This window comes from Tyto alba, unplaced genomic scaffold (genome assembly GCF_018691265.1).
Source record: "Tyto alba isolate M040663 unplaced genomic scaffold, T.alba_DEE_v4.0 Super-Scaffold_2, whole genome shotgun sequence".
Taxonomy (NCBI): Eukaryota; Metazoa; Chordata; class Aves; order Strigiformes; family Tytonidae; genus Tyto; species Tyto alba.
In genome coordinates, this window is record NW_024881282.1 from 65,647,443 (window position 1) to 65,670,990 (window position 23,548).

Consider the following 23,548-nt stretch of genomic DNA (forward strand, 5'->3'; position numbering starts at 1 on the left):
CTCCCCCGCCACAGAAACCCAGCACAGGAGGCTAATTTTTTTTTTTTTTTTGCAGATGCATAGCAAACACTATTTAAAATAGAGCTTATTCCTTCTTTCCCAATAATCTAGCTGTTTTTCATTTTGAGTAAAAGCCATCCCTTAAAGAACATTTAAAAGAATTATGAGTATGGCAACCTTTGAATTCTTAAACATCAAACAGAAAATTATTTTTAGTTTGTTTATCTTTTTAAATGCAAGATTATACAAACATCATTATTACTCATTACTTTCATTTAATCACTTGGCATTCACACAGGACTCTAGGTGATGTTACGAATTTTTTCTTTTCTTCAGGCTGCAGTTCTTGTTGTCCTGTAACAGCTTATTACAGCTCATGCATCTCAAGCAACATCTTTCTCCCATCAACTTCTTGAGTTTTTAGAATACTGATGAAAATTTAAGCAGACAAGTGTATAATTAATTCATAACTTCAGTACTGACAATTCCTTTTCTGAATTTTTAAAGAAGTATTTTGGAGCTTTGTTTTCAAACCTTTCACAATGAATAAGTGCCTAGCAGAACATTTAAGTATGCACTGTGTAATGTTTGTATTACATTTTGTCATGCCTTCCAGCTTTAAACAATAAGAGCTAAAAGAACTTTGTCATCAAACTTTTTATCATTACGCACAAACACACATACATGCATGAGCATGAAACATCTGACATGCATTGATTATCTTCACAATAACCTTCAGACTAATACTGCCCTTAAGGGCAATTCTAACTGCTGTGTTTTATTTCATCAGGTGGCACAAACTGTAAGCTGCCACAAAATCACGGAAACCAAAACACTGGGAAAATGTTCCTTGATACGAAAAGTAAAAAGTTGCTGAAATTTGTATTAAAAGGATTCGCTCCACTATGTCACACTGCAATGCAATGTCATTGCCATTGTCCATGGAGAAACTTTCTAGGCTACTCTATCTCAGATTTCCTTTCAGCACTGCTTAAGGGATTTTAACCTTCTAGTTGTTGTTCTATAATCTATTTTAAAAAATAAAATGCTATCAACTCATATGTCTTCTCTAGGAGATATAAATCTCACCTACAGGACACTCTTTTCCTGTGCCTGAAACTTCTGAAATTTTCATAAGATTCCTAATACACCATACACTTCTGAATTTATTTTATTTTAGTTTAGTTTATCTTATTTTATTGTTCTTATACCTGTGAATATCACCATAGAAGATTTTTGAGCAGCAACACATATGAGCTGTTAGCATAGGACTGTATTTACAGTAATTAACTAACAGGTAATCTGCATTAAAAAGTATAATGAACTATAATGACCAGAATGCTACACATCAAACATAGCTGCTGTGCATTGGACTGCTTCAGCTGATTTAAGGCAAATTACTTGTATCGGAACAGTGCGGGTTGAGGTAATTCAGTAAACTCAATCATCTCATGATCATTAAAAATACTCGATCATGTGGTCTGAATATATCTAGTATTACATTTCCTCAGACCACAATTAATTGAAAAAGTGGCAAGTTCACTTTATGCCTCTCCTTATTTGGATGTAAAATAAACACAGAAATCTTAAATATTACAGAGCAGCACATTTACAGATTTGTGCAAAGAGTTCTCAAAACACTGTTTCTTAATTATGAATGACTGAAAATGTTTCTCTCCTGGGCTTAAAATATGACAGGTTGAAAGATATGAAGCTAATATCGTTCAATGTCTTAACTAACCATCATTTTTTGTGATTCAGTTGTGTATTTAAGTCTCCAGCTGGATCACAACAGAATTTATTTGAAGTACACCTGAGCCAAACCCAGCCAAGCAACTAATAACTCTCCTCTATCTTTGGCACATTGGTCATATCTTCTTTTAAAGGTACGAAAGAAAAGTTGAGTTGTCCAAAATACTCTGAAAGCTTGAACAAACCAAATTTGGGACAATCTTGTTTTCTTAGAGCAGATAACCAAGCAGAAGGTTTAGAGTCAAAAGCACTTTGCAGAAATACCTCCTATCCATATTCCCATGTTTATATAAAGCTCTCAAGCTAACCATCCCTGGCTGCTGTTGTCCTGTTGTCAAAAGAAAATGCAGCCTTCAAAAGGGACCAACGAAGCTAAGAGGCAAGCAGACTGGCAAGATGTAAGCACACTTGAGAAAAATCAAGAGACAAGATAATCTCTACTTTTTCCCCCATCCCACACTTGTGGCTGAGTTCAGTATCAGCCAACCTGTGTCCTCATGTCCTCACATCCCAGCTGCTCCCCCTCCTCCACTTCCACCCAAAACCATGATATTCAGGAGTTAAACCCAAGTTCAAGAGTTACCCAATCTTTTGACCCAAGTATTTGAATGAGATATATTTTACAAGTTGAGGTGGTCTAAGACACATTTTGAGATCTCAGATCTTGGGCACCAGACCTTGCTAATCATGGCAATTCTGAGCAGACTATGCTCAGTGTTGGCTCACTGTTACAAGCAAAGAAGATGAAAGTGAGGAAGATCTGCAGCTCCTCCTTAATGACCTGTCTGAGAGGCAGATGACACTTAATGTGCTCTTACAGAAAATCCTTATCTCACCTTCAATACAGATCACACCACACAACCTTAAACAAAATAGAGATGCAGCCCATTAACAGTCTCTTCATAACATAGACCGGGCCATCTTCAAAAAGCAGACCAAACCCTCAACTTCTCCCCATCCCCAGGGAGGTGTCTGATTCCTGGGGCTGCCCTGGTGTTCCCCATCCTGCTCTGCTTCCTGCCACCCTAGGGAGCCTCTGCTGCTTCTGGCACCCAGTTTCCTATCCTTTCTTCAAACTGCACAGTCACCAACAGGAAAGCCTGAAGATTTTATGAGACAAAAAAAGTTTCCATGGCTGATGTGTTCTTCCATAGCACAAATGGTGCTACAAATGTTTGCTTTTTGCCATTGACCAATCCCACTTTTTTCTTTTTTTAATCTTATTCCATACGTAGGATGAAAAATTTTAGCCAGAACAGCTAAGGTCTGGCTAAGTTACAAGCAATTGAGAGCTGAATCCTAGGTTACATGGCCTTAATCATAAGTGGCATTGCCAACTCTATTCAGAATAAACAATACACTTGTGGTCATGCGTGAAACCCTGTGATGAACTGAAGAAACCAAGTTCTCTAACTCCCATGCTCTATCAGAGACCCTTCTAATTCAATTTGTGCTAATTTAAAACTATGAGAAGTAGCAAGTGCCTGACACATAAGATCATACAATCCCTCAGTGCATTTGTGGAAGCTTTCATCACACAACAGGACTAATCCATTCTATGGAAGGCTTTTTCTTCATGTTTTAAAATGTAGTGAGATTTGAAAAGATTCCAGTGCAAGTAAAGAGGACAGGCAAATTTTATGTTATGAAATAAGCACCAATTATTATTTGGCACGTGTACATTTATTCTGCTGGTCATTGTCTAAGTAAAGATTGTAGGAAAAGTGCCTAGTTAAATACACTCTCTTTTAATGATTTGAAGATCTCATTATAGACCAAAAATTATTGAAGCTGATTTGGATTAGGAAATGAATGACAGTGCAGAGACCCTTTAACAATATGTTTTTTGTGTAACTCTGGCACCAGCCTTACATAGGGGACACATCTGTTTTTGATAGAAACGTCTACTGACTTCTCAAGTCACCTTCTCCCCTATCTTGAAAGTTTGGAGCTGTTCTGATCTATGCCAACCCCTTTCCCAAAGACAGGCTAATGTCAGAAAGCCAGAAGCCGCTGTCAGTGAGACAAGAAGTGAAGTCCCCTCAAACGCCCCCGCAGCCGCCTGCCAAATACAGCACAGCACTCCTGTCCTCTGAGCCTTAAGTCATGATGCGCTGCTGCCAAGAGGATGAAGCAAAAGAAGCTTAAGGGAAGGGACAAGATTGGAGGTAGAAATGGGAAAAGGAAATGGCTCTCTTGAAAGTAACTCCCTTAGAAAAGTCCTCACCTAGGGAATCCCTAAAGAAAGGGCTGATAAGAGCTTGATCATCAAGGGAGTTTATGAGTATTTTATGCAAGCTCCATCATCTCGACTATTGAGTGATCTCTTGTTTTTCAGCAATGATTATATGACAACTGAAACACTGAGACAAGGATTCGGGTAACAGGTGGTTAAAAAGAAACAAAAACTAAACAGAAACGCACACAAGTGCAGGGTGAGAGAATTATCTAAAATACTGTTGATGACAAAGAACTGGGAAGACTTTGCATTTTATGCAATCAATGCACCTCTGATGATGCTGCCAGCTGAATGCTTACCTTGATAGATCTTAGCAATTGGTAAAAGTTGTCTTTAAGTGCTTCCCAAAAAGCCTCTTCCCCAAATCTAAGAGAGAGCATGCTTGAATGAAAAATATCTCAAGAATTTCTGACGAGAGGCATTCTCAGAGAAGCTACTGAGAAAACCCCTGTTAGCATGGAAACAATAATACTCATCCAGACATAGCAGGGTGCTGACAGGCAGACTGCTTGGGGAGCAAGAGAAAAAGGGGGAGTAGAAGCAACCTCTTACCATTTTCCAAGCTTAAAATAAGACAGAAGAACTCAGACCTGTGAAAGCTCAGTCATTCACAATGTGATGGAGAAACACATTCCCCAGGATGGCAGCCTTTAAATTAACATACTCACAGTATGAAATTGTCTCTGCTCAGCGGCTCTTCGAACTCAGCACAGAAGATAAACAACATGCCTGGTGCAGTCAGCATTCAGAAACTAGGCAATCATGTGAGTATGGATACCTAGCCAGTACAGCTATTTTATAATGTCTTTAAATCAAATTCAGAGTAACAGCACCAAAGAAAAACCATCATAACTGCATAGCTAATTATTGCTGGCTGCAGCTGACTGTGACAAGCAGGTTGTGAGACAATAGTTCCTTTTAATTGAATAGTCAGAGTGACAAGGCTGAAATATTCTTATATTCAAAAAGTATCAGCAATCAAACACCACCTGCTGTTCTCACATTGTATTCACATGTGTGCTAAGCAAGTACAATGGCTGTCACTTTGAATTACTAGGTTTAAACATCTTCATACACAAAGTACTGAACAAGGAAAAGTGGTGTCAGATCCCTGAGTTTCAGAAAATACCAGGCTGATTTTTTGGAATTATTTACTCCAAATTCTGAAGGCTTTTTCATGCTTCCTCAGTTGTTGCACGTACTAATGCAAACATCAATTCTGCCTTCTGTATGAACATATAAAAATTATTGAAGTGTCTAGATCAGTGTCAGTCACATAAAAACTGTGCCATGCATTTCAAAGATATTTGAATAAAGTAAGTTCTTAACATTTGCTCATTAGAAAGAACTTAGTTTCAAAGACGCATCCTGCCTCACTTTCTAGAAGTTAAATTCTGTGGTCCACTGTATGCGGATGTCTGCACAGACACCGACCACGACTCCAGAAGCTCACATTCTGCAGAACCCAAATCCAAATAACATCATTTCCCCCCCTGTGTAGCACACGTCTCTATTTTTTCTTTCAGTGGAAAACTGAGTTTGTCCAGCTATCCTGCAGTTTTTGTAGAACAGAGAATAAAGGTTAAAGTTTGGTTTTGGTTTGAAGACACTTAAAGCGGTCAGCAGGGAGACAGAAGAATATCCCCCAGCAAGCAAAATCTTCTCTCGCATTCACGACTGGATTTATTTTGTTTTTTTTTTTTTTTTTTTTTTTAGAGGAAGAGAGCAATGTCAGACAAGTGACATAGTAAGTACTACTTCCTGTCAGTTAAGCATATCTTAAATGCCTTGAAGGGAGAAGACGTTAAGTACAGACAACAACCCTTCAGTCACTCAGTGCTCACCCGGTGACTTCTGCAGCAGAGGCTGAGCAGCCCCCAGACTGAGCAGCAACAGATAGTATATAAAGCTGTAAGCATGGTCTGCCCTCTCTACAGAAAGCACGAGCCTGCATCGCTTCAGCTTTGCCATAAGTTAGTTACTTCTGGAAATCAGCAGTGTCTCCTCCTGAAAACAAGGAGCTGTGGTGCCATCATACTGAGATCAGGGCCTACATCTTAAGTTCATAAGTGTAAGACACTGCCGTGCACTAATGGGGTCAGTGGAAGCACCTTCTCCTCTGCAGCTCTGGGGAAACCTTTGCTAGCTCCACAATTCACACCTTAGATCTGTTTCCATAAAACCCCGATCCCTTGGTGGCAAAAGAAACCCTTTGGTATGGGATGGAAGTTCAAAATTCAAATCATGTAGCTTGCTGCTACTTTTTATTTCTAATTATAGATTAAACAGAACAAAACCTTCACAATGACTGCAGGGTATAGGAAATGCAAGCTTCAGTAATATAGAAAAGTGGTATCAAGTCAAGACACATGTTTTGAAGAAAGTACTTGACAGATGAGAATTAATGTCCACAGCAAGCCTACCTCAGAAGGGGCAGGTCTGAGTTGAATTTTTAAGTACAGAAAAATACCAGCAGAAGGATATTCAGGCTTTTTCAGAGCATAACAAACCTAGTTGAATCACTTGCACTCCTGCAAGTCACTGCAGTGTACTGATCAGGCATGAAGTTGCCAAACATTATTGAACTTATCCAGTCGGATCCTGTATCTTTTCAAAGGCTACCTGAATTTAAATCTCTCAAACCTGAAAGCAAAGACACTGACAACAAAACAAGCCTTTGAAATCTAAAACATATACCATGAACATATGTATACTATACATAGTACCTTAAAAATATTTTGTAAAACTTCTGCCAAATATTCTCCCAATCTCCCCCGAGGCTAGCAACCGCCACTCTCAGATACTCTGGTTAAACTAGAGAGGTAAATCGTCAGATTCCCCCTTTGCATGAGTTGAATGTCTACCACCACCAGCTGGAAGATGTCTGTCAGCAACCCTGGGTATTGCCAGACCTGGGAGGTACAGCAGGACAGATGCACAAACAGGCTGATGCACAGACAACAGGTCCTTTTTCATGTTCTTTTTCAACCTAAGGACCATACTCTGTACATAAGGTCATTGTGGAAGGTCTATCTTTTACTGACTTACCTTTTACAGAAGGTATTTTTGGGGCAAGGATGGGGGCTGGACATTTTTGGTAAATCAGGAACGGATTATAAAATGTAAAATCAGTATCCAAGCATCCCTCAGGTACTTCTGTTTGCTATGCCCAGACTTAGCACAAGATTAAATGCAAGGGAAAAATAGGTGATGGTCTTTGTCCCTTGTGACAAGGGGGGGGAAAAAAACAGCCGAAAGTGATAATTTTAATAGCCTAACTCTGTACAAACCACCAAATCTCAGAACTTCTGATAAAAGCATGCAGACTCTCTGCTAAGGAGTAACAAGAGTGTAAGAATCAGCAACAGAAACAGAAGATTGCTCATCTCTCTCTCACTTTTTATATATCTTGCTTTGTCTCTGGGAAAGCTGGTTCAGACTCCATCCAACATAGGGCAGTGAGTGCTGCCCTAGCCCCTTTCAATTGCCTATTTTTATTTTCTCTCTCTCCCTTTGTCACTCCCAACAAAGAAAGGAAATTTATTACCTTCTTTAAACTGGTTTGACCAGCCGACAAATACAGATGTGTCAGGAGTGGGCAGGCAGCCAGGAGTAGAAAGGGAGAGAAGGCAGGGAAAAAACACAAAGCAATCTGGGGCCACAGGATACAGTGAAGGTAAAAGCTATATTCAGTATGTTACATTTGAAATATTTCCATTCTTCAAAATAATTTAAATTTAAAATCTTTTTAACCTCCTGTCCTAGAAACGCAGACAAGCTGCAGTGTAAGGAAGCAGACCAAGACCTATACCCAAACTTTGGCTATTTCAGGTTGCAGAGCAATAGGATGCTGTTAACACCTGTGATTCTTAGCCCCTTTATTCTGTCGATGTTTCTTTTCTCCTCTGACTCTTTGTCAATGACTGCACTGGTTACCATTAACAATGACCACATAGTCCCTTCTCCACTGCCCTGCATCTCTGCGTTGACTTTCATTTTGCTTCTTTGAAAGGACTGAGCAAGCAGAGACAGAGAAGAAACTTCTCTTCATTTAATAGAACTATGCAGTTGCTGTAAATCCACCCTTTCAGTGACTCTTTTAATTGTTTTGAATACAGATATTGCTGACTCTGGTCTGTTCAGCTGCACCCCTGTAGCTTTTCTGTATGTGCCACAGTGCCTGCCTGGCTTCTGCCAGGGTGTCACCCCTACTGGAAACCTTCCCCAAGCAGATCCCACCTTCACTTCAGCTATCATTGACCAAGTGAGATTGGAAGCGTCTTAGAAGGACAAGAGAGGATACAAGAAGAAGTAATTCTGGGGATACAGTCGTGACCCTAACAAGTGACCCAATGTGTGGGAGAATCTGTCTTCGTGCAGCCACCTGTGCTTGGAGGACACAAAGCAGGGAAAAGCCCTGCTCTTCCCAACAAGCTGTCCTTGCTTGAATGAGAAACAGCCATGACTCTGAATGCAAAACTGAGCATTAAAACAGGAGCTCTCCTCCATGCAGTACATGTCAGAGGGTAGAATTTCAACAGGAGATGGGGGGGGGTGGGTAAGATTTGCAGACCCTTTCTGCCTCGTTCACACTACCCTCATCTTTCTATGACACACTGCACTCTCTAGCCCCTGATTTTGGCCTAAGAAGGATAAATGATCCTGTCAAGATAGGGAAAATGTAAAAAGGGAAGGGAATCTCATACAGTACAAGATTGAGAATGCTTATTTCAATCTGACATATTATGTCCATTACTCCTTCCCCTCAATCCTCCCACCACTTAAGTCCTTCCTTCACTTTCCCCAATCATTTGCTATATTTATTACATGCCAAGTCTTTTCTCTTTCCTCGTCACTCCTAATTTGAATAGCTACAAGCATTGGTAGGTCACCTAGGAATTAAAAAAAGTTTTAAACAAGACAAAAAGAACCACCATGGATGCCTGATGTAAGTTTCTGAAAGGGAATCCAAGTCAACACATCATGTTTTGAACACTGGGGAAAGTCACCCTTAAAAGAAAAAGCACTGTTTGGTACAGCTGCAGCAGAGCAGGTGCTGTACTGAATACCTCATACCCTTTTATGGCATGTTTTATCAATACTCCCATTTCTGCACATCATTTCTCACATATTTATTGTTTCTACACATAATACTCACTCTTCCCAGTTCTTTATCTTCAAGTGCCAGCACCCCGGTGCTTTCTGTAAAGAGTTTTACTTTGACAACAGGCCGAGGGTGAGTAGTGGTGAAATCCCCTTGAGTTCCCCATCTGCAATAAATAAAAGAACAGAATTTAACTGGGGTAGAGGACAGGGCAAGGAGTGATAGGACTGTAATCTTTTGTACAGAATATTTATTAATGCACTCCTAGAACTTAATTTCCAAACTTTTAGGATAAAGAGGGAGGGAAAGAGAAGGGATGTACATTTTTGACCATCCAAGGTTAAATATCTACATGGGAAAATTACCTTTTCTCTGTGATAAGACAAATCAGGGTTTTTCCGTATGACTTCTGTCATAAAAAAATCAATCATGAATTTGTTAACGGCAAAACCCAAAGAACTGAAATTATATTCTCATAGGGAAACACAGAACCAATCAAGATAGCAAAAAAAGAAAAAGAAAGGGACAACCTTTTTCTATTAAATATATTATGCTTACTATCTTGTGCATACAAGTCAAATTAATTTAGCAAAGATTCATGTCTCAATTCTAAAAAAAAAATCTATATGTTTAGCTTTAGGTGACCAAACTATGCAGCAAGTAAGAGACTTGACCAGAGAAAACATTACATTTTATGAGATGTTACAACTTAGTATAAGCATGTAGTAAATATGGAAACACAAAAGCAAAAAACTGGAAAAAAAAAAAAGTTATTTAGCAGAGTGATTATAGCTCTGCAAGATAATTGCCACCATTACCACCACAAGGCTTCATCTTTTTAGAGAAGCTAAATTAGTCAGACAAACTTCTGGTTGTTAATCCCTTATCTCAGTTAAGACACTTGGTTTGTCAGCCTTTTCACTCATCTCGGTGTGCCAGTGGTACAAAAAGAGAAAAGTTATACAAATTATATTGTAACTTCCACTGACAAGCTATTCCATTTTCTTAAACAATTGCATGGTACTCACTGCACTGACAATACTGATTCTGATTATGCTACTAAGCATAAACAAAACGCAAAAAGTAAATGCAGCTCCAGTTCCTCTTCATTTTTTCTACTACTTGAGATATTATGACTAGCAGAAACTAAAAAAATAAAGAAAATAGGTGACCTTAAGTTATGCTCTATAAAAGCATGTATTACACAAGCTAAAATCTTAGAGGGCCTCATTTACAAAAAGCAGTATTTTCATTTTGCATTCAAGAATAATTTACATGGACTCTCCATTGTTGGAAAATGCACAAAGAGTAGTAATCCTCCAGCAAAAGGATCTAATAGACAGAAACATCCTTCAATTAACATGGGTTTCAGACTCCAAAATAAAGTCTAGAAACTAATAAGCAATCAAACCCAAAAAGTTTTAGGGAAGTGGTGGTTCTGTATAAACCTATGTAGGTTCAGTCCTACAGGTGGCTGCACACATGCCAGACTATGAAAGTGAAGTTCACTAAAAATTAGCAGAATCTTATGTTATATTCTGTCCTCTTTACTTCGTCTGGATTAGATAGATGCTCTCTCTCTGTGTCTGTGGTGGACATAGCCTTAGCCTCAGCCAAAGTAGTAATTGAAACAGAGACTCTGATGAGAAATAACCTTCCTGAGACAGAGAAAACCTGTTTTGTGATCTGATGATAGATGCTGCAGGACAAGACAGTGCTTAGCACTGCTGCTCTTCCCAGCAGCAGTCACAGGGGTGGGTTTTGTCACAGTACAGAAATGAGACTTCCAAGGTGAAAGCACCTTCAATAAAAGTTGAGATAGATGTATCTTCAGTCTCCCCCATTAGCTCCCACCATTCAGGAGGAATGCTGCCTTGCAATTGCAAACACAATCTAAACACTTTGTCAGCTGCACACTCTCTCTAGAACACCAGGATAATTTGTCCCTGAGCTTCCAGAAGCCTTGAACTGTGCACATCACAATGGACAGGACCACCAAAATAACAAAGAGAAACTCCTATTAAAATAACAAAACAATACAAAAGCCTCTCTACAAAGATCTAGTGCCAGCGTTAACTCACAGACAGAAGAAACCAGAAGAGGTCAAGCTGACTAAAGGGAAGAGAAGAGAAGAGCAACTGTCTGAATCTATTCCTAAAGCTTAATGTTCATTCCACACCTTGATCTTCACGCCCCTTGCTGATCAAGACTTCAGCTAACTGTCATAGCCTCTTAAGACCATTTCTTTGGAAGTGAATTATCTGGTAGAGCAGATGGTCACAGATTTTATTGCCTACTCTTTAACATGATTCCTGATGAAAGAGCATGTGAGGAATCATGTTTTGTTAGAAAAGGTAAATCCATAATTGTGTTCTTTAGCATTACACTTATTTGTAGGCATCTGATAGACCTCCCAGCTGCCAATACGACAGCAAACAACACAAGGCTCATAGCTCATCTTCCTTATTATTTTTTGTGGATTACTAGAACACAAACCCTGTTTCTTTGGTGCTTTGTCTTGTTGCAGAGGTATCGTTCCTCCTACCGTTTGAAATCAGAAGTTGAGAGAAAGCCAAAATAGAAATGATATCATGTTCATTTTAGTTTGCTTCTTCCAAGAATGGACATGGGTATGAAAGACCCAATAATCCAGACAGAAACTGAGTTTATTTATACGCTGTACATTTAAAAGCACATTATGATTTTATTATGCATGCCATTAATGCATCAGACATTAATTGAAGCGGAAATCAGAAATTACAGTGTAACCAAAACACAGAACATTGAATTCCCAGCTATAGGTGAGTCCATATGAACATTGGTGCAATAACAATTTGCATTTTTCTGTTTTGTCAGTACAAAATGAAGTGTAGTGATAAGAATGGCCTTACTGTCTATCTTTTGCACTGTCAGCACCCACTAACAAACTTTAGTCTTGCTAATAAAATTCTGAGCTGTAAGGATTTGCCATGAATATAACAAGATACTGGGCACTCAACATTTATTAAGGGTGATCCAAAACAAGGGATAGACTGAGGAAAGCATACAGGTGTACATAAACTAGCTTATTTTGAAATACAATTTACTATTCTGAAATCAAATTATATTGGTGACAGATCTGACAGCTTTCAACTTTTTTTTTTCTCTCTGGCTATTTGTTTTAAGACACCTGGTCAGACTCCATTCAACAAAATAACTATTTGTTTATTCTTCCTGTTTATGAATAATACCTAATTTTAACCAAATTCCATTGAAATGGATATCACACTTTCACCTTCTATATCTGAGAGGATAAAAAGAAATATCAGATTTTCAGTGTACAGATGATCTTAAAATTACCTATAATGTAATTGCAAACAATAACTTTGGAGTAGCTAGTGTCCCATTATCATCTGTGACTAAGAATAGTGCAAGTAAATTGCATCAATCCTATATGTAATGCGAAGATCATAAATATACTGCTCCTAGACAATCAATATGAATTTACTGAACCACTTGTTATTTCCACTGTAAAATTCTGTTCATTTCCTCTGTACTTTTGGCTACTTATTCTATATGTTTGTTCAAGGAGCTGTTGAGTTTAATGGTGAAAAATAGGTTAGGAAGATATCTAAAATTTCATGGAATCAATACCCAAACAGTAATTACCATGATGCAAATCTTGATCACCATTACTGTAATTTTCATTTCAATTTGTAGATTTTATGTGTTGTTATAGCCACTTGGTTTCTCAAAAATCTAACATTTTTCTTTCAAAACACATTTGTCTTCTGTCAAATTCATTTATTAATATCTACTGAGTGCTAGTATTTCCTGTTCTTGTGCCTGCTTAATCTCATTAGAGTAGCTGTAGTGGAACATTTCCTTTAAATTTAAAAGCTAAGATGCTAGGTATAAGTCAGACAAATCTGTATTTTCTTTTAAGGATGGAGTTGCACCTTAATATTTTCCTGGAGAAAATATAGTACTTCTCAGAAATGTTTTTCTGATCCACAGATAAGTCAACCACCATACAAAGTATAGTTTATATTATTTATAGGACTTAATAACTTTTTAGTTTAATTGAACAACTTTTTAGCTGTTTTTAAATAAGAACTAACAATGTGGCCTCCATAATTTGAGCACTGAATAAAGAAAAGTTAATTTTCTTTATATTTTAACTTTCAACAGCAATCATACTGAAATATTTTCTGCAAGAAAATAAATCCTATGGCTGACTGTTACTTTTCATATAGGGTAGCAGGTGAACCTGTAGGTTGTAACTTGGTTTTCTGTGAAAACGGAAGTAAAATGAGACCAAAATGGCACATTCAATTGAATCAAAATTTCAAGCTTGCTCTGCTACAGAGATACTGAACTGTGGAAGAGACAGTGAGAAGGAAGAACAGGCAAATTAATTCACCTAATTTCTGAAATTTCTATTTCCAAAAAGTGTATCTTTAATAATTATTAACATAATAGAAAAATTTAATTCTTCATAAGCATAATAGCATATGTTTTAACTACCAAATGTATGTAAGCAATGGAAACAGCAAATCAGCCACTTGCACACATTTGGAAGAGCCCTTGATTTATGAATATCTGTTCAACAATTTTTGCTGATGTGAACAATTTTGGTGCTGAATGTGTCTAGATGGGAAGTGCAAAGTTTTAGTCAAAACAAGTGCAGATCTTGTGCAGTATTCATATTATGTTAAAAAAAATCCCATTGTTGTCTTTTTTTTTTTTAATCTTGCTAGAAAAGTAGTCAATAGTAACAATAATTTCAGTGCTTAATGTTGCAGTGTCACTCACTGCACTGTCAGCTTCAGTCTGTGTAACATAATTGAGACCTCTAAAAACACCAACTTTAAGTCTAAAAAAACCCCCAATCCTGTCTCTTCAGGCTCTCATTTTTCCACATAAGTTTCCTTTGTACATATAATTTTCCTGCTTTCACCTACTCATTCTTTTTACTATAGAAATTACCATGATTTGATATTTGATCATCTTCAGCCATAAGCCCCAGTCTTTTCACCGTATTTACATTACTGTCAGAGGTACGTGGGCTGATATCATAATTAGTGACAGAGTCCTTTGCCAAAGTAGGTTTCCCTTCACTGCAAAAGTACCCACTAGCAGCAAGAATGTGGATGCTTATTTCAGGTAAAGATTTATCACTGTGTCACAGAACCCCATATATGCAAATTTATTTTTCTACTTCACTTTGGAACACATTTCATATCCTGGAAACAGCAGCAAGTTTCTCTCTCAGGTTTTCCACTCTAATCATGATCTCTGTTAGTCAAAACTTTTGTTTATGAGATCTTAAATCTCTACTCTTACATGGAAGTGAATGTTATAAAATTTATTATTCTAAGCAAACATCTAGGCAATTCCATCAGAAATTGATTTCCCTCAGCAATTAAGAAATATTTTCCTTTTTTGTAACCAATACCAGAGTGTTTTGGTCTCCTTGGTGACTCCTTTAGCATCTTTCTAGGTTTGATTCTTGGCTTAAATATACTGCATAAATCTACCTCAACAGGTTTCTTAATCCTTCATTAAATCACCTTAAGAGGATATCTGAGTGCTATCTTATTCTCTATCCATACAGAGATGTGTTACAGAGCTGGAATGCACAGAAAGACCCACCAAAACCCATTTGTCAGGTGTCCAACTGCTCCACAAGACGAAGAGATTTACCAGCACTTCATCTGTGCACATCTCAGAGCTGGACTGGAAATATAACGTTCAGGTCTCCATAACATCTCCAAATCTCAACTAATTCACAGGAATCTATACCAACTTCATTGTTCCTACTTTGTTTAGAAACATACTTTAACTGTAGAAAAATAGGTATCTATAATCTTCAGGTTAGAAATCATACTCACAGTGCAATTCATGAGATGAAAGGCCAGAAAATAAAGACAGAAAAGACTCAGCAGCTCCCTGATATATCTGACTACACTGACACTTTAATCTAGTTCAAAACACCTTAAATGCAGGTCTGACAAACATTCTGTTGTTAGTGGAATATTGTGGGAATGTGGAATTTATGGAGTGTTCCATATTACTAACTACAACTGCATATATATAAAGAGAGAAGATGTGAGAGAGCAAGCAAGTCACTGTACCAGCAGTGCAAGTTACCCCACAGTGATCTGACAATAAATATTTAATTTGACAAGGAAGCTCCATTCAGCCAAGCAAAAATAGAGTTAAATCCATAGTTATCTGATTCTTGCTTTTTTACTGAGACTCACAAAGAGAGTATTAGCTGGTACTAATTGCAGCTAGTTATTCTCCACTAACAATTGGACAAATATTGTAAGCATTTCCTTTTCTCTTATGAGTAGTGAAATACCCATCCATTTGGCAATGACTGGTGCCAGGATGCTACACTAAAAATCAAGGCCTTAATGCTAACAGCTGTCTCATACAACCCAAAGGCATGTTTATTTTCTGTCTTTTGCATGCCTTACAAAATAATATGAACATTTCAGTTTCTTTCTTTAATGAAAGCTCTTTAAAAAGGATACTGAAATGTTACTGCACAACCAACAGGAGTTTATTATGCAGCATCAAGGATGTAATATTGTAATGATTATTCCCTATATGCAACGTTACAACCACTACTTTTTCACATGTATGTATATATTCTCCATTACATCAGTGGGATCTGGCATTCATGTTTCAAACCACAAGGAAAAGACATTGTATGTTTGTACCTTTCTATAATGCTTATAATGTGGTTTAGGCTGCAAATATTCTCCTTATGGAAAATCAAATAAATCTACATTTTCTCATTTCTCTATTTAAGAATTACTCATTTATTTTGATGGAAGCACAAGGAGCATATTTTCCTCCATCAGAGCAAGCACATCAAACTGCAGCTGAAAGGCAATGCATAAAGAAAGTTCTGAACAAATCATAATGTCCCATTACAGTAGAAACACAGACAAGCCTCATGCTCAGGAAAACAAATCTGTGAGCTTGGCCAAGTATCTTGGCCTTTCATCCCTAACCTCATCTAAACTTTTATGTGTCTTAACTCTGGTCTTCCCTGCATTACAATGATTCCACTATTTTATGCAGAAATTTTGCTGAGAACTACAGATTCACTGATTTACAATCCCTACTACAGAAACACTGATACTCTGCATAAATACTTTCAGGGATATCAGCCAGTGAAGGAGCATTACGATAGTAATGGTTTTAACCTTGAGGTTCCCATCGAAATCTTCCTAAAACTACAAAATATAGATATGAGAAAGATAATATGTTCTACAGAGATGGATGACAGTAGGAGGTAGTACAGAAAAAAGGGAAATGCTGGTATATGGATGGAAACTCATACAATTGCCTTTAAGTGTCACCTTTGATTCCACCTAAGAGAGTCCACACTATTGACTTTTTTTTTTTTTTTAAACCATTTCTCATTTATTTCCATCTATATGTGAACTTCTGATTCAGCACATTAGCTGTTTGAAATGCAGATTAACAAGCCATCTCTTCAGCACTTCCCTTATAGAAAGCTTGGGTGTTCAGCACCTGTAGCTGCATACAGTAAGTAGCCCAGCATTCAATTTCTGAATGCATTGTCAAGTCAGTATCTAGTATAGTCACTCAGAAAGTGAGTAGATTCAGAAGCAAAATTAAAGGCTTTTAGGGTGGTGGTTGTAAAACACTGGCAATCCCTTCTTGGAACTCTTCTCTGAAGAGTGGAAAGCTCCAAATTGGATCCTTACTTCAGCAACAGCAAGGATTCAGTGTTTTGATGGATATGCCCTATTCTAAAGCCCCTTTACACAACTAGGCTAATATGGACGGAAGAAAAGAATAATCTGATCATAGAGTGTTTTTTTCACGGTTTGGTTTTGGTAAAAATAACTTTTTTAAGTCAAAGAATTAACAGAGCTCACTCAAAATTACTAACCATTTATCACAGAGCTAATAATGAGCTAGATACAATCATGTAGTTCTTTTTAAATATAAATCATCATGAATAGCTGAAAAAAATTACTTGTAAAAAAAAAAAGACAAAGTTGTGAGTAGATTTTCTTTAAAATAAAAAAGTGTCTAATACAAACCAGAAAGGAAAAACAAAAGAGGGGATCAATGCATAATAAGCAAATAAGTAAAACCACTCATTTAAGCTTTCTACACTGAAAATGAGGAAGGTGCACTCTAACTGTACAGAACACTATTATGACAAGTGTCATCATCACAAACATAAAACAGTACAAATAAATTATTTCTTAGTCTTGCTTTCCTATTTAATTTCCAATACAGGCAACCAAGACAAGTAAGGGTGAAGATTTTCAAGGGTACGTAACAAGACTAGCACACTACCAGGTGCTGGGGACCATTGCTACATATTGTGTGAAGAATTCACAAGAGCGATTAACTGCTGTTTCTCACTGAGTTTCAAACCCATCTAGGGGCTGGTGATGGACAGAAAGGCAAGACATGGTCATTTATGCTCTTGAAATTTCTATATGCATAATTACTTCACTTTTGCCTTGAAAAAGATAATTATGAATCTAACACAACACTGTTAAAAGTTGCAAATCCTATTTATTTCATGCCATTTGGTATTTGTGTGACACTTTAAACCTTCAAAAATGTTGTTTAAATGTTGATAAACTGACAGTACTTTGATGAAGCACATAGATGTTGTCATCTTATTCTTAAGTTGTGGGAAAACAAATTGCAAAGTAGACTGGCCCTCACAGTCTATCAGGGAAGACCCAGAAATCAAATCGGAAGGTTTCAGTATTCCATCTGGCATCACACCACTTCTCTTTTATTCTGAAACCCCTTTTATTCCTCCTTCTGATTCCTACTGTTCTTATGAGCTGTCCACATTATTCTGCTTTTTTTTTCTGCTGTCCTCCTACTCTTGTTTTGCTGGTATTGCTTCCAGGTAGACACATTAATCTGTAGACTAATACCTTCTTTGCTACATAATTACTAAGAAGTTTCAAGATCTATAAGTTTTTTTTTCTTCGTCTGTTCAGTGGACTATTCTGTATCCTAGAAGTCCTGGACCTCTTCACACCTCTGAGGGCCAATACACATACTAACACAGTGACAGCAAATAGTCTGCCCATGGTGGGGTGAAAAACAGTTTTCTGATTGTCATGAGCATTTGAGATGTACACAGTATTCTTGGCCTGAATAAGACACAAGAGCAAAAACTTATTTCTTTTAAATCATTTTCCTCAACCTTTCTCTTCACCCCAAATAACAAACCAAAATTAAGTAAACACATAAAATTTGTTCCAATTTGAACAGTATCTAGTCAAACGTTTCGCAATTATTTTGAATGTACCTGTCATATATTACTTACAACAAATATAAGCAAATATTAGAAAGGTCTCTTCAAACCAAGATATAAGAACAATATATTTTGAAAATGTACAATGGGACACTCTGATCATATCAAAATTTAAAAGAAATCCAAATTAATTGTTTTCATGTCAACTATTGGCCACAAACAATAATTAAATTTTCCAAAGATAAGGCAGGTGCAGATCATTTTGAATGACAAATTTTAAATCCACTCTACCAGAGTATGCCAGAAGGATACTGAAGGTAAAATTTGAGGTAATCCTTCCCAACTCCATCTTTTTTTTTGACAGACCATTAACCCTCTACATGACACTTTACTGCCTGTCTTTGGCTTCACTGTGACCCAGTCAGAGACCAGGTAGCTATTAGTATGAGGCTTAGCCTGATCCAAACCATCCTTCTTCTGAGCAGGATTTAACTGGCTTTGGCTCAACACCACACTATTCATAGCCAAATGCCTTCCAGCTTGAAGCTGGATGACACACCTATGGATGCTTTAGTGCAATGTTAGAGAATAGTTATGTCTGTCTGCAAAATATTAGTCACATTTGCTGTGGATCAGGTCAGAATGAGAACGGAAACAGATATAACATGTACATTAAGCAGCATGTAAACATTTTTTTTCCAAGCCCTAATTGTTATAATGAAAGGGATTAACAGTGGGACATGCGTCTTCAAGCCCCAGGGTTTCCAAAATGCACGATGTAATAAAACTGGTATCAGTCTTGCAAGACACGTGTAATGTCATTATACACTTTAAAAGATGACAAGTCACCCCAAAACAGATATTTTCAGCAGTGACATTAGATGAGGAGGGTTAATATCCCTACTCTGAACAGAGAACCTATTAGTCATAAAGCCTGCATCCCACCGGCTTTCTGCCTGGGGTCTAAGTGCTGCAGCATAAAGTGGTGCACCAAAGCCGTGGTCTTCAGAAGTGCAAACATCACACCAGGGCAGAAATCCTGGTTGCTTTCAGTCAATCATTAACATGCTGAGCACACAGGAGCAAGGAGAACAACCAGGATTTAGGCAGAACAATCACAAAGATTAAGGTGAAAAAAATTAAAAAAAGATATGCCCTGGCTGCAGAAGGATTATGTTTATTGCTAACTATCCAAATAGAGTACATATTACAATCAACTTTAATTATCTCTTTCCTCCTCTCATGCCAATTTCTTCTATGTCACACTTGTCTTGATCTGAGATGTTAATGTTCCCTTCTAACAGTGGTGGTTTTCGCAAGTCCCTTAGGTAGATAGATTTACAAGAGACTATTTTGGGAGTTATCATAGAATCACTGTAAAATTTAGCATAGAAGAAACCTCTGGAGGTCATCTAGTTCAAATGCTGCTCAGAGCAAGGCCAGTTAAAAATCAGGTTGCTCTGTTTATTATCCAGTTGAGTTTCAAATTTCTTTTTATATTAAAGGCCCGTATGTTATTGCAGAGAAATGTGGATTAGAGAGGTGAAAAATCTTAGACAATATAAAATAGCAATCAATGACAGAACATAGCATAGAAACTTACTTATTTTAGAAATTCTATATCTTTTTTTTCTGTGGATATCATATTGCTCTTCATATTTGAGCTGATTAGGTATTATTTCCTTTCTTTAAAGAAGCAAGCAATTGATCAGGCATCAAGAATAACTGAATAAAATTGTCATGCTAATTTTCAGCTGATTCCATATTCCTATTGTGGAACTTCTCCATCATTAATCCAGAACACGGGCTGGGATAAATATATATATATATTTTTTATTTTTTTATTTTTTTTTTCCCCCTCCATCTTTTCATTTGCAGAACCAAGAAAACATCAGATAGTTTCCTACTGGTAATTTCTTTTTTCCTCTTCGCAGATGGATACTAGACCAACATATATGGTAATTGCTCATAGCATCCATTTTTTTGAAAGGTAATTTCTTCCACTTTATTTTGTGAATTGCTCCAATCATGAAAATCCAAAAAAGAAAGACTTATAAAAGAAGAAAGTCATCTTCATATGTCATGATGAAAATAATGATGGAGTTCATCCTTAAAAGATATAAAGATGAATCCTAGAGCATATGCTAATAATCATCATGCAACTCAGCCAAACCCAGTTTATGAAAGCAGACACACTTTGCTTCCTGTCATGATCCTTACCCCATTGGCATCCCCAAAATTCCAAAATACTTATTAAAGGATAATGCTGACCTTCACCAAGTTTTCAACATTGTCCACATCAACATAATTATATCTCTTGGGCTTTAGCCTTTGAAATGATCTTACTAATAATACACAGAGGTTCTCTAACATACAACTTCACTTTTGTAAACTGTGCATAAAATGTATTTACGTTTTAAAGAAATTAAGTCTGGATGCCCAAAGTAGGCTGAACAATTCTACTCTGTTGTCCTTTGTAAAATCAATCCTGGATTTCACTGTGCTTATCTGTTAGTAAAAAACTTCAGAGGTAACAGTCAAAAGAACAGGTGATATCCATTAAGTAAAAGACTGTGTTCAAGGAGCAAAATCTTAAAGAGAATTTATCCTCAGAAGAAGCATATGAACAACAAGCTAAGCATGGTTAGAACACGCACTATGAAGCTGTAATCTCATTATCCCTCTGTAAAAATCCTATGTGAAAATATACTAATTTCAACAAAAAAATCACCCAGACAAACAACAGAAAAACCCCTACATCCTCAGAAGAGCTGGTTGGCTTGGCAGCAGCAGACTAATATGATTACTGCCTATCTGATCAGCAAACACTTGTGTTTCTGTCCCTCGTTTCTTCCTATGTTTAGTCTCTAGTTTTATAGTTGAAGACTTGAAGCAATATGAGGCAGGGACAACTTTTTCATTCCAGTTTTCTCCTGTGCAAGAGAAGTAACGAGGATTCCTACACATGTAAAAAATATGAGGGAAGATTACTGAAAACTAACAGTATAATTAAAATATTACTGACCAAAATTATTCTTATTTATGTAGATGTATCAGACACAGAGCAGTAGCAAGTGGAAAAAAAAAGAGAGTAGGTGTGCCTTTTCTTTCTTTACATACTGTACATGTGTCGTGCAACCACAAGTTAGGTGAGGGTTGTAGGTATGATCATCTCTTTGTTTCACTTAGTGTCAGATAAAATTTAGAAAGTTGCAGAAGATGAAGAAATGATGAAGAAATAAAACTAGCTGATGCTTGAAACATGATTGTTGTAGGTTATAAATGTTGTCTATCCTTTTTCCCTTCAGAAATGTCATCTTAGGACATATCCTCAAAACATTCTATTAAAAAAGTATTTTTTTTCATGAGTGACCACGTCATTTAAGGAAGTTCTAAATTTTAGAAATTGAGCCTTTTGTTTTCCTTGTTTTAAAAAAACTGTTTTATGAATTCTTTTCTAAGTAATTTTTAATTATGTGTCCACAAGTATGCATACTTCATATACTTTATGGAATTAGCAATGGTATAATATTGTATAAAAATAATGTGAGCAACATTCACTTTATTTGTGCAGTCTTGACCAATTTTCTTGGCCTCCTCTGGTCAGGTATTTAATCACACATTCTTCATATACTTCAAATATATAATAGTCCTTTTTATAAGGCTATGCAATCATTGGCAGTAAAATATGATCATCTTATTTGTTTTGTTTACATAAAGTATATCCTGGCTCCATTAGAATTTTCACATCATGCAAGAGAAGATCTTTTTCTCTTGCATAAATATGTGACAACAGAATGTCACTTGTAGTGATAAAAGATAGCATATCCCCATCTTTGATCTTTAGGCATGATTATACTTACCCAAAAGATGACACTTTCAAGAAACCACATTATTTAATATTCAGAATGAATAAAAATCAATTATAAGAAAATGTGTGGACACCAGACTCCACAAGACTACAAACTAAGTCACAAGAGTAACATTTGAAAAATTAAATTAGCACTGGATTTTGCAAGATGAGCCCCTGTGGTGCCACAGCAACAAAGTTATGCAAAGCTTCACACAACTGAAGGGCTTCTCTGAAGGCTCTGCTTACTGATCTCTGGCAGAAAAGGTCACAGGCTATGTTGGAAGGATTTTCAGCAGGGCTAGAAGGCAGGAAACAGTTGGAAGGAACGAAGAAATATTTCACAGGCAGTAATAAAAAATTTATAGGGTTTGCATGTGAAGCTGTATAACTGATTTGTATGTAAAATTGTCCCAGACTTAAGCTCAGTCAAACTATATTGATCTATAGCATTTGCATTTTAGAGTGACCATTAGCTACTCAATAACATACATGTAAACAGTGCTTTATTTAGCTTGTTAAAGAAGAAAATTAAGCACTTCAATATAAACTCAAAATTATTCAAAGAGAGGGAATGCTGCCAGGGGCTAAAAGCATTAAGAAACCAGAAAACATTTCTTACTGATACAAACTGTGCTGTCTTCTCTGGGACTCTAACTAGGTCTCCTCCCTTTAAGAAAGAACATTGTTTCTAATCTCTACTCACTGTTTCTAATTCTACTCTTCTGGTAGCATTCAGGGATTCAGAAGAATACTTAAATACATTTTCATAAAAATAATTGAGAAAATATTCAGCATTTTTGAACAGGGGATAAATCCTGAATTAAGTCTCCACTTGACTCATGCTTCTATTAATCTCCACTCTAAAGTCACACTGGCTTTCATTCCATTTTGAAGCATTCGTCTGAGCATCTCATTTTCTCCTTTTCACTGTCAAAGCTTTTGAAACTTCTGACTGAGTAGTAGCATTGCACTGCATACACTGATGTTCTTCAGATGAAAAAAATAGACATAAATAATTCTTTATACTGCTTCTTTTCACAAATGTAACTACCAGTTCAAAATGATAAACCAACTACAGAAAACGTGTGTGACAAACACCTGATTTGGAGCTCTTGCCAGCAGTTTCCCACGGCAGGCTGGTGGTAATCATTCACTTTTCATCACTGTCTCATTCTGTTCTTAGTATGAGAGCTTTGCTACCCTTTTCTAGCTGCACATCCTGTAGAAAATCTGAAGTTATGTTCTCATTTATCTGTGATTTGTCAGTGGAAATATGTTACTGCTAGTGATTTGAAGAGTTGAGCTGAACTACAGTTCTTGACTTTTTTTTTTTTTTTT

General features: G+C 36.9%; 1 protein-coding gene across 20 annotated transcripts in view; it reads right to left on the reverse strand.

Moving 5' to 3' along the window:
* The window catches only part of CADPS2 (calcium dependent secretion activator 2), a 316,654-nt gene that overhangs the window by 151,561 nt on the left and 141,545 nt on the right, over positions 1–23,548 (reverse strand). For all 20 annotated transcript variants that reach the window (XM_042792988.1, XM_042792986.1, XM_042792978.1 and 17 more), the window contains exon 7: positions 9,150–9,261. In XM_042792988.1, the coding sequence (XP_042648922.1) occupies positions 9,150–9,261 (112 nt within the window). The remainder of the gene's footprint in view (positions 1–9,149; positions 9,262–23,548) is intronic.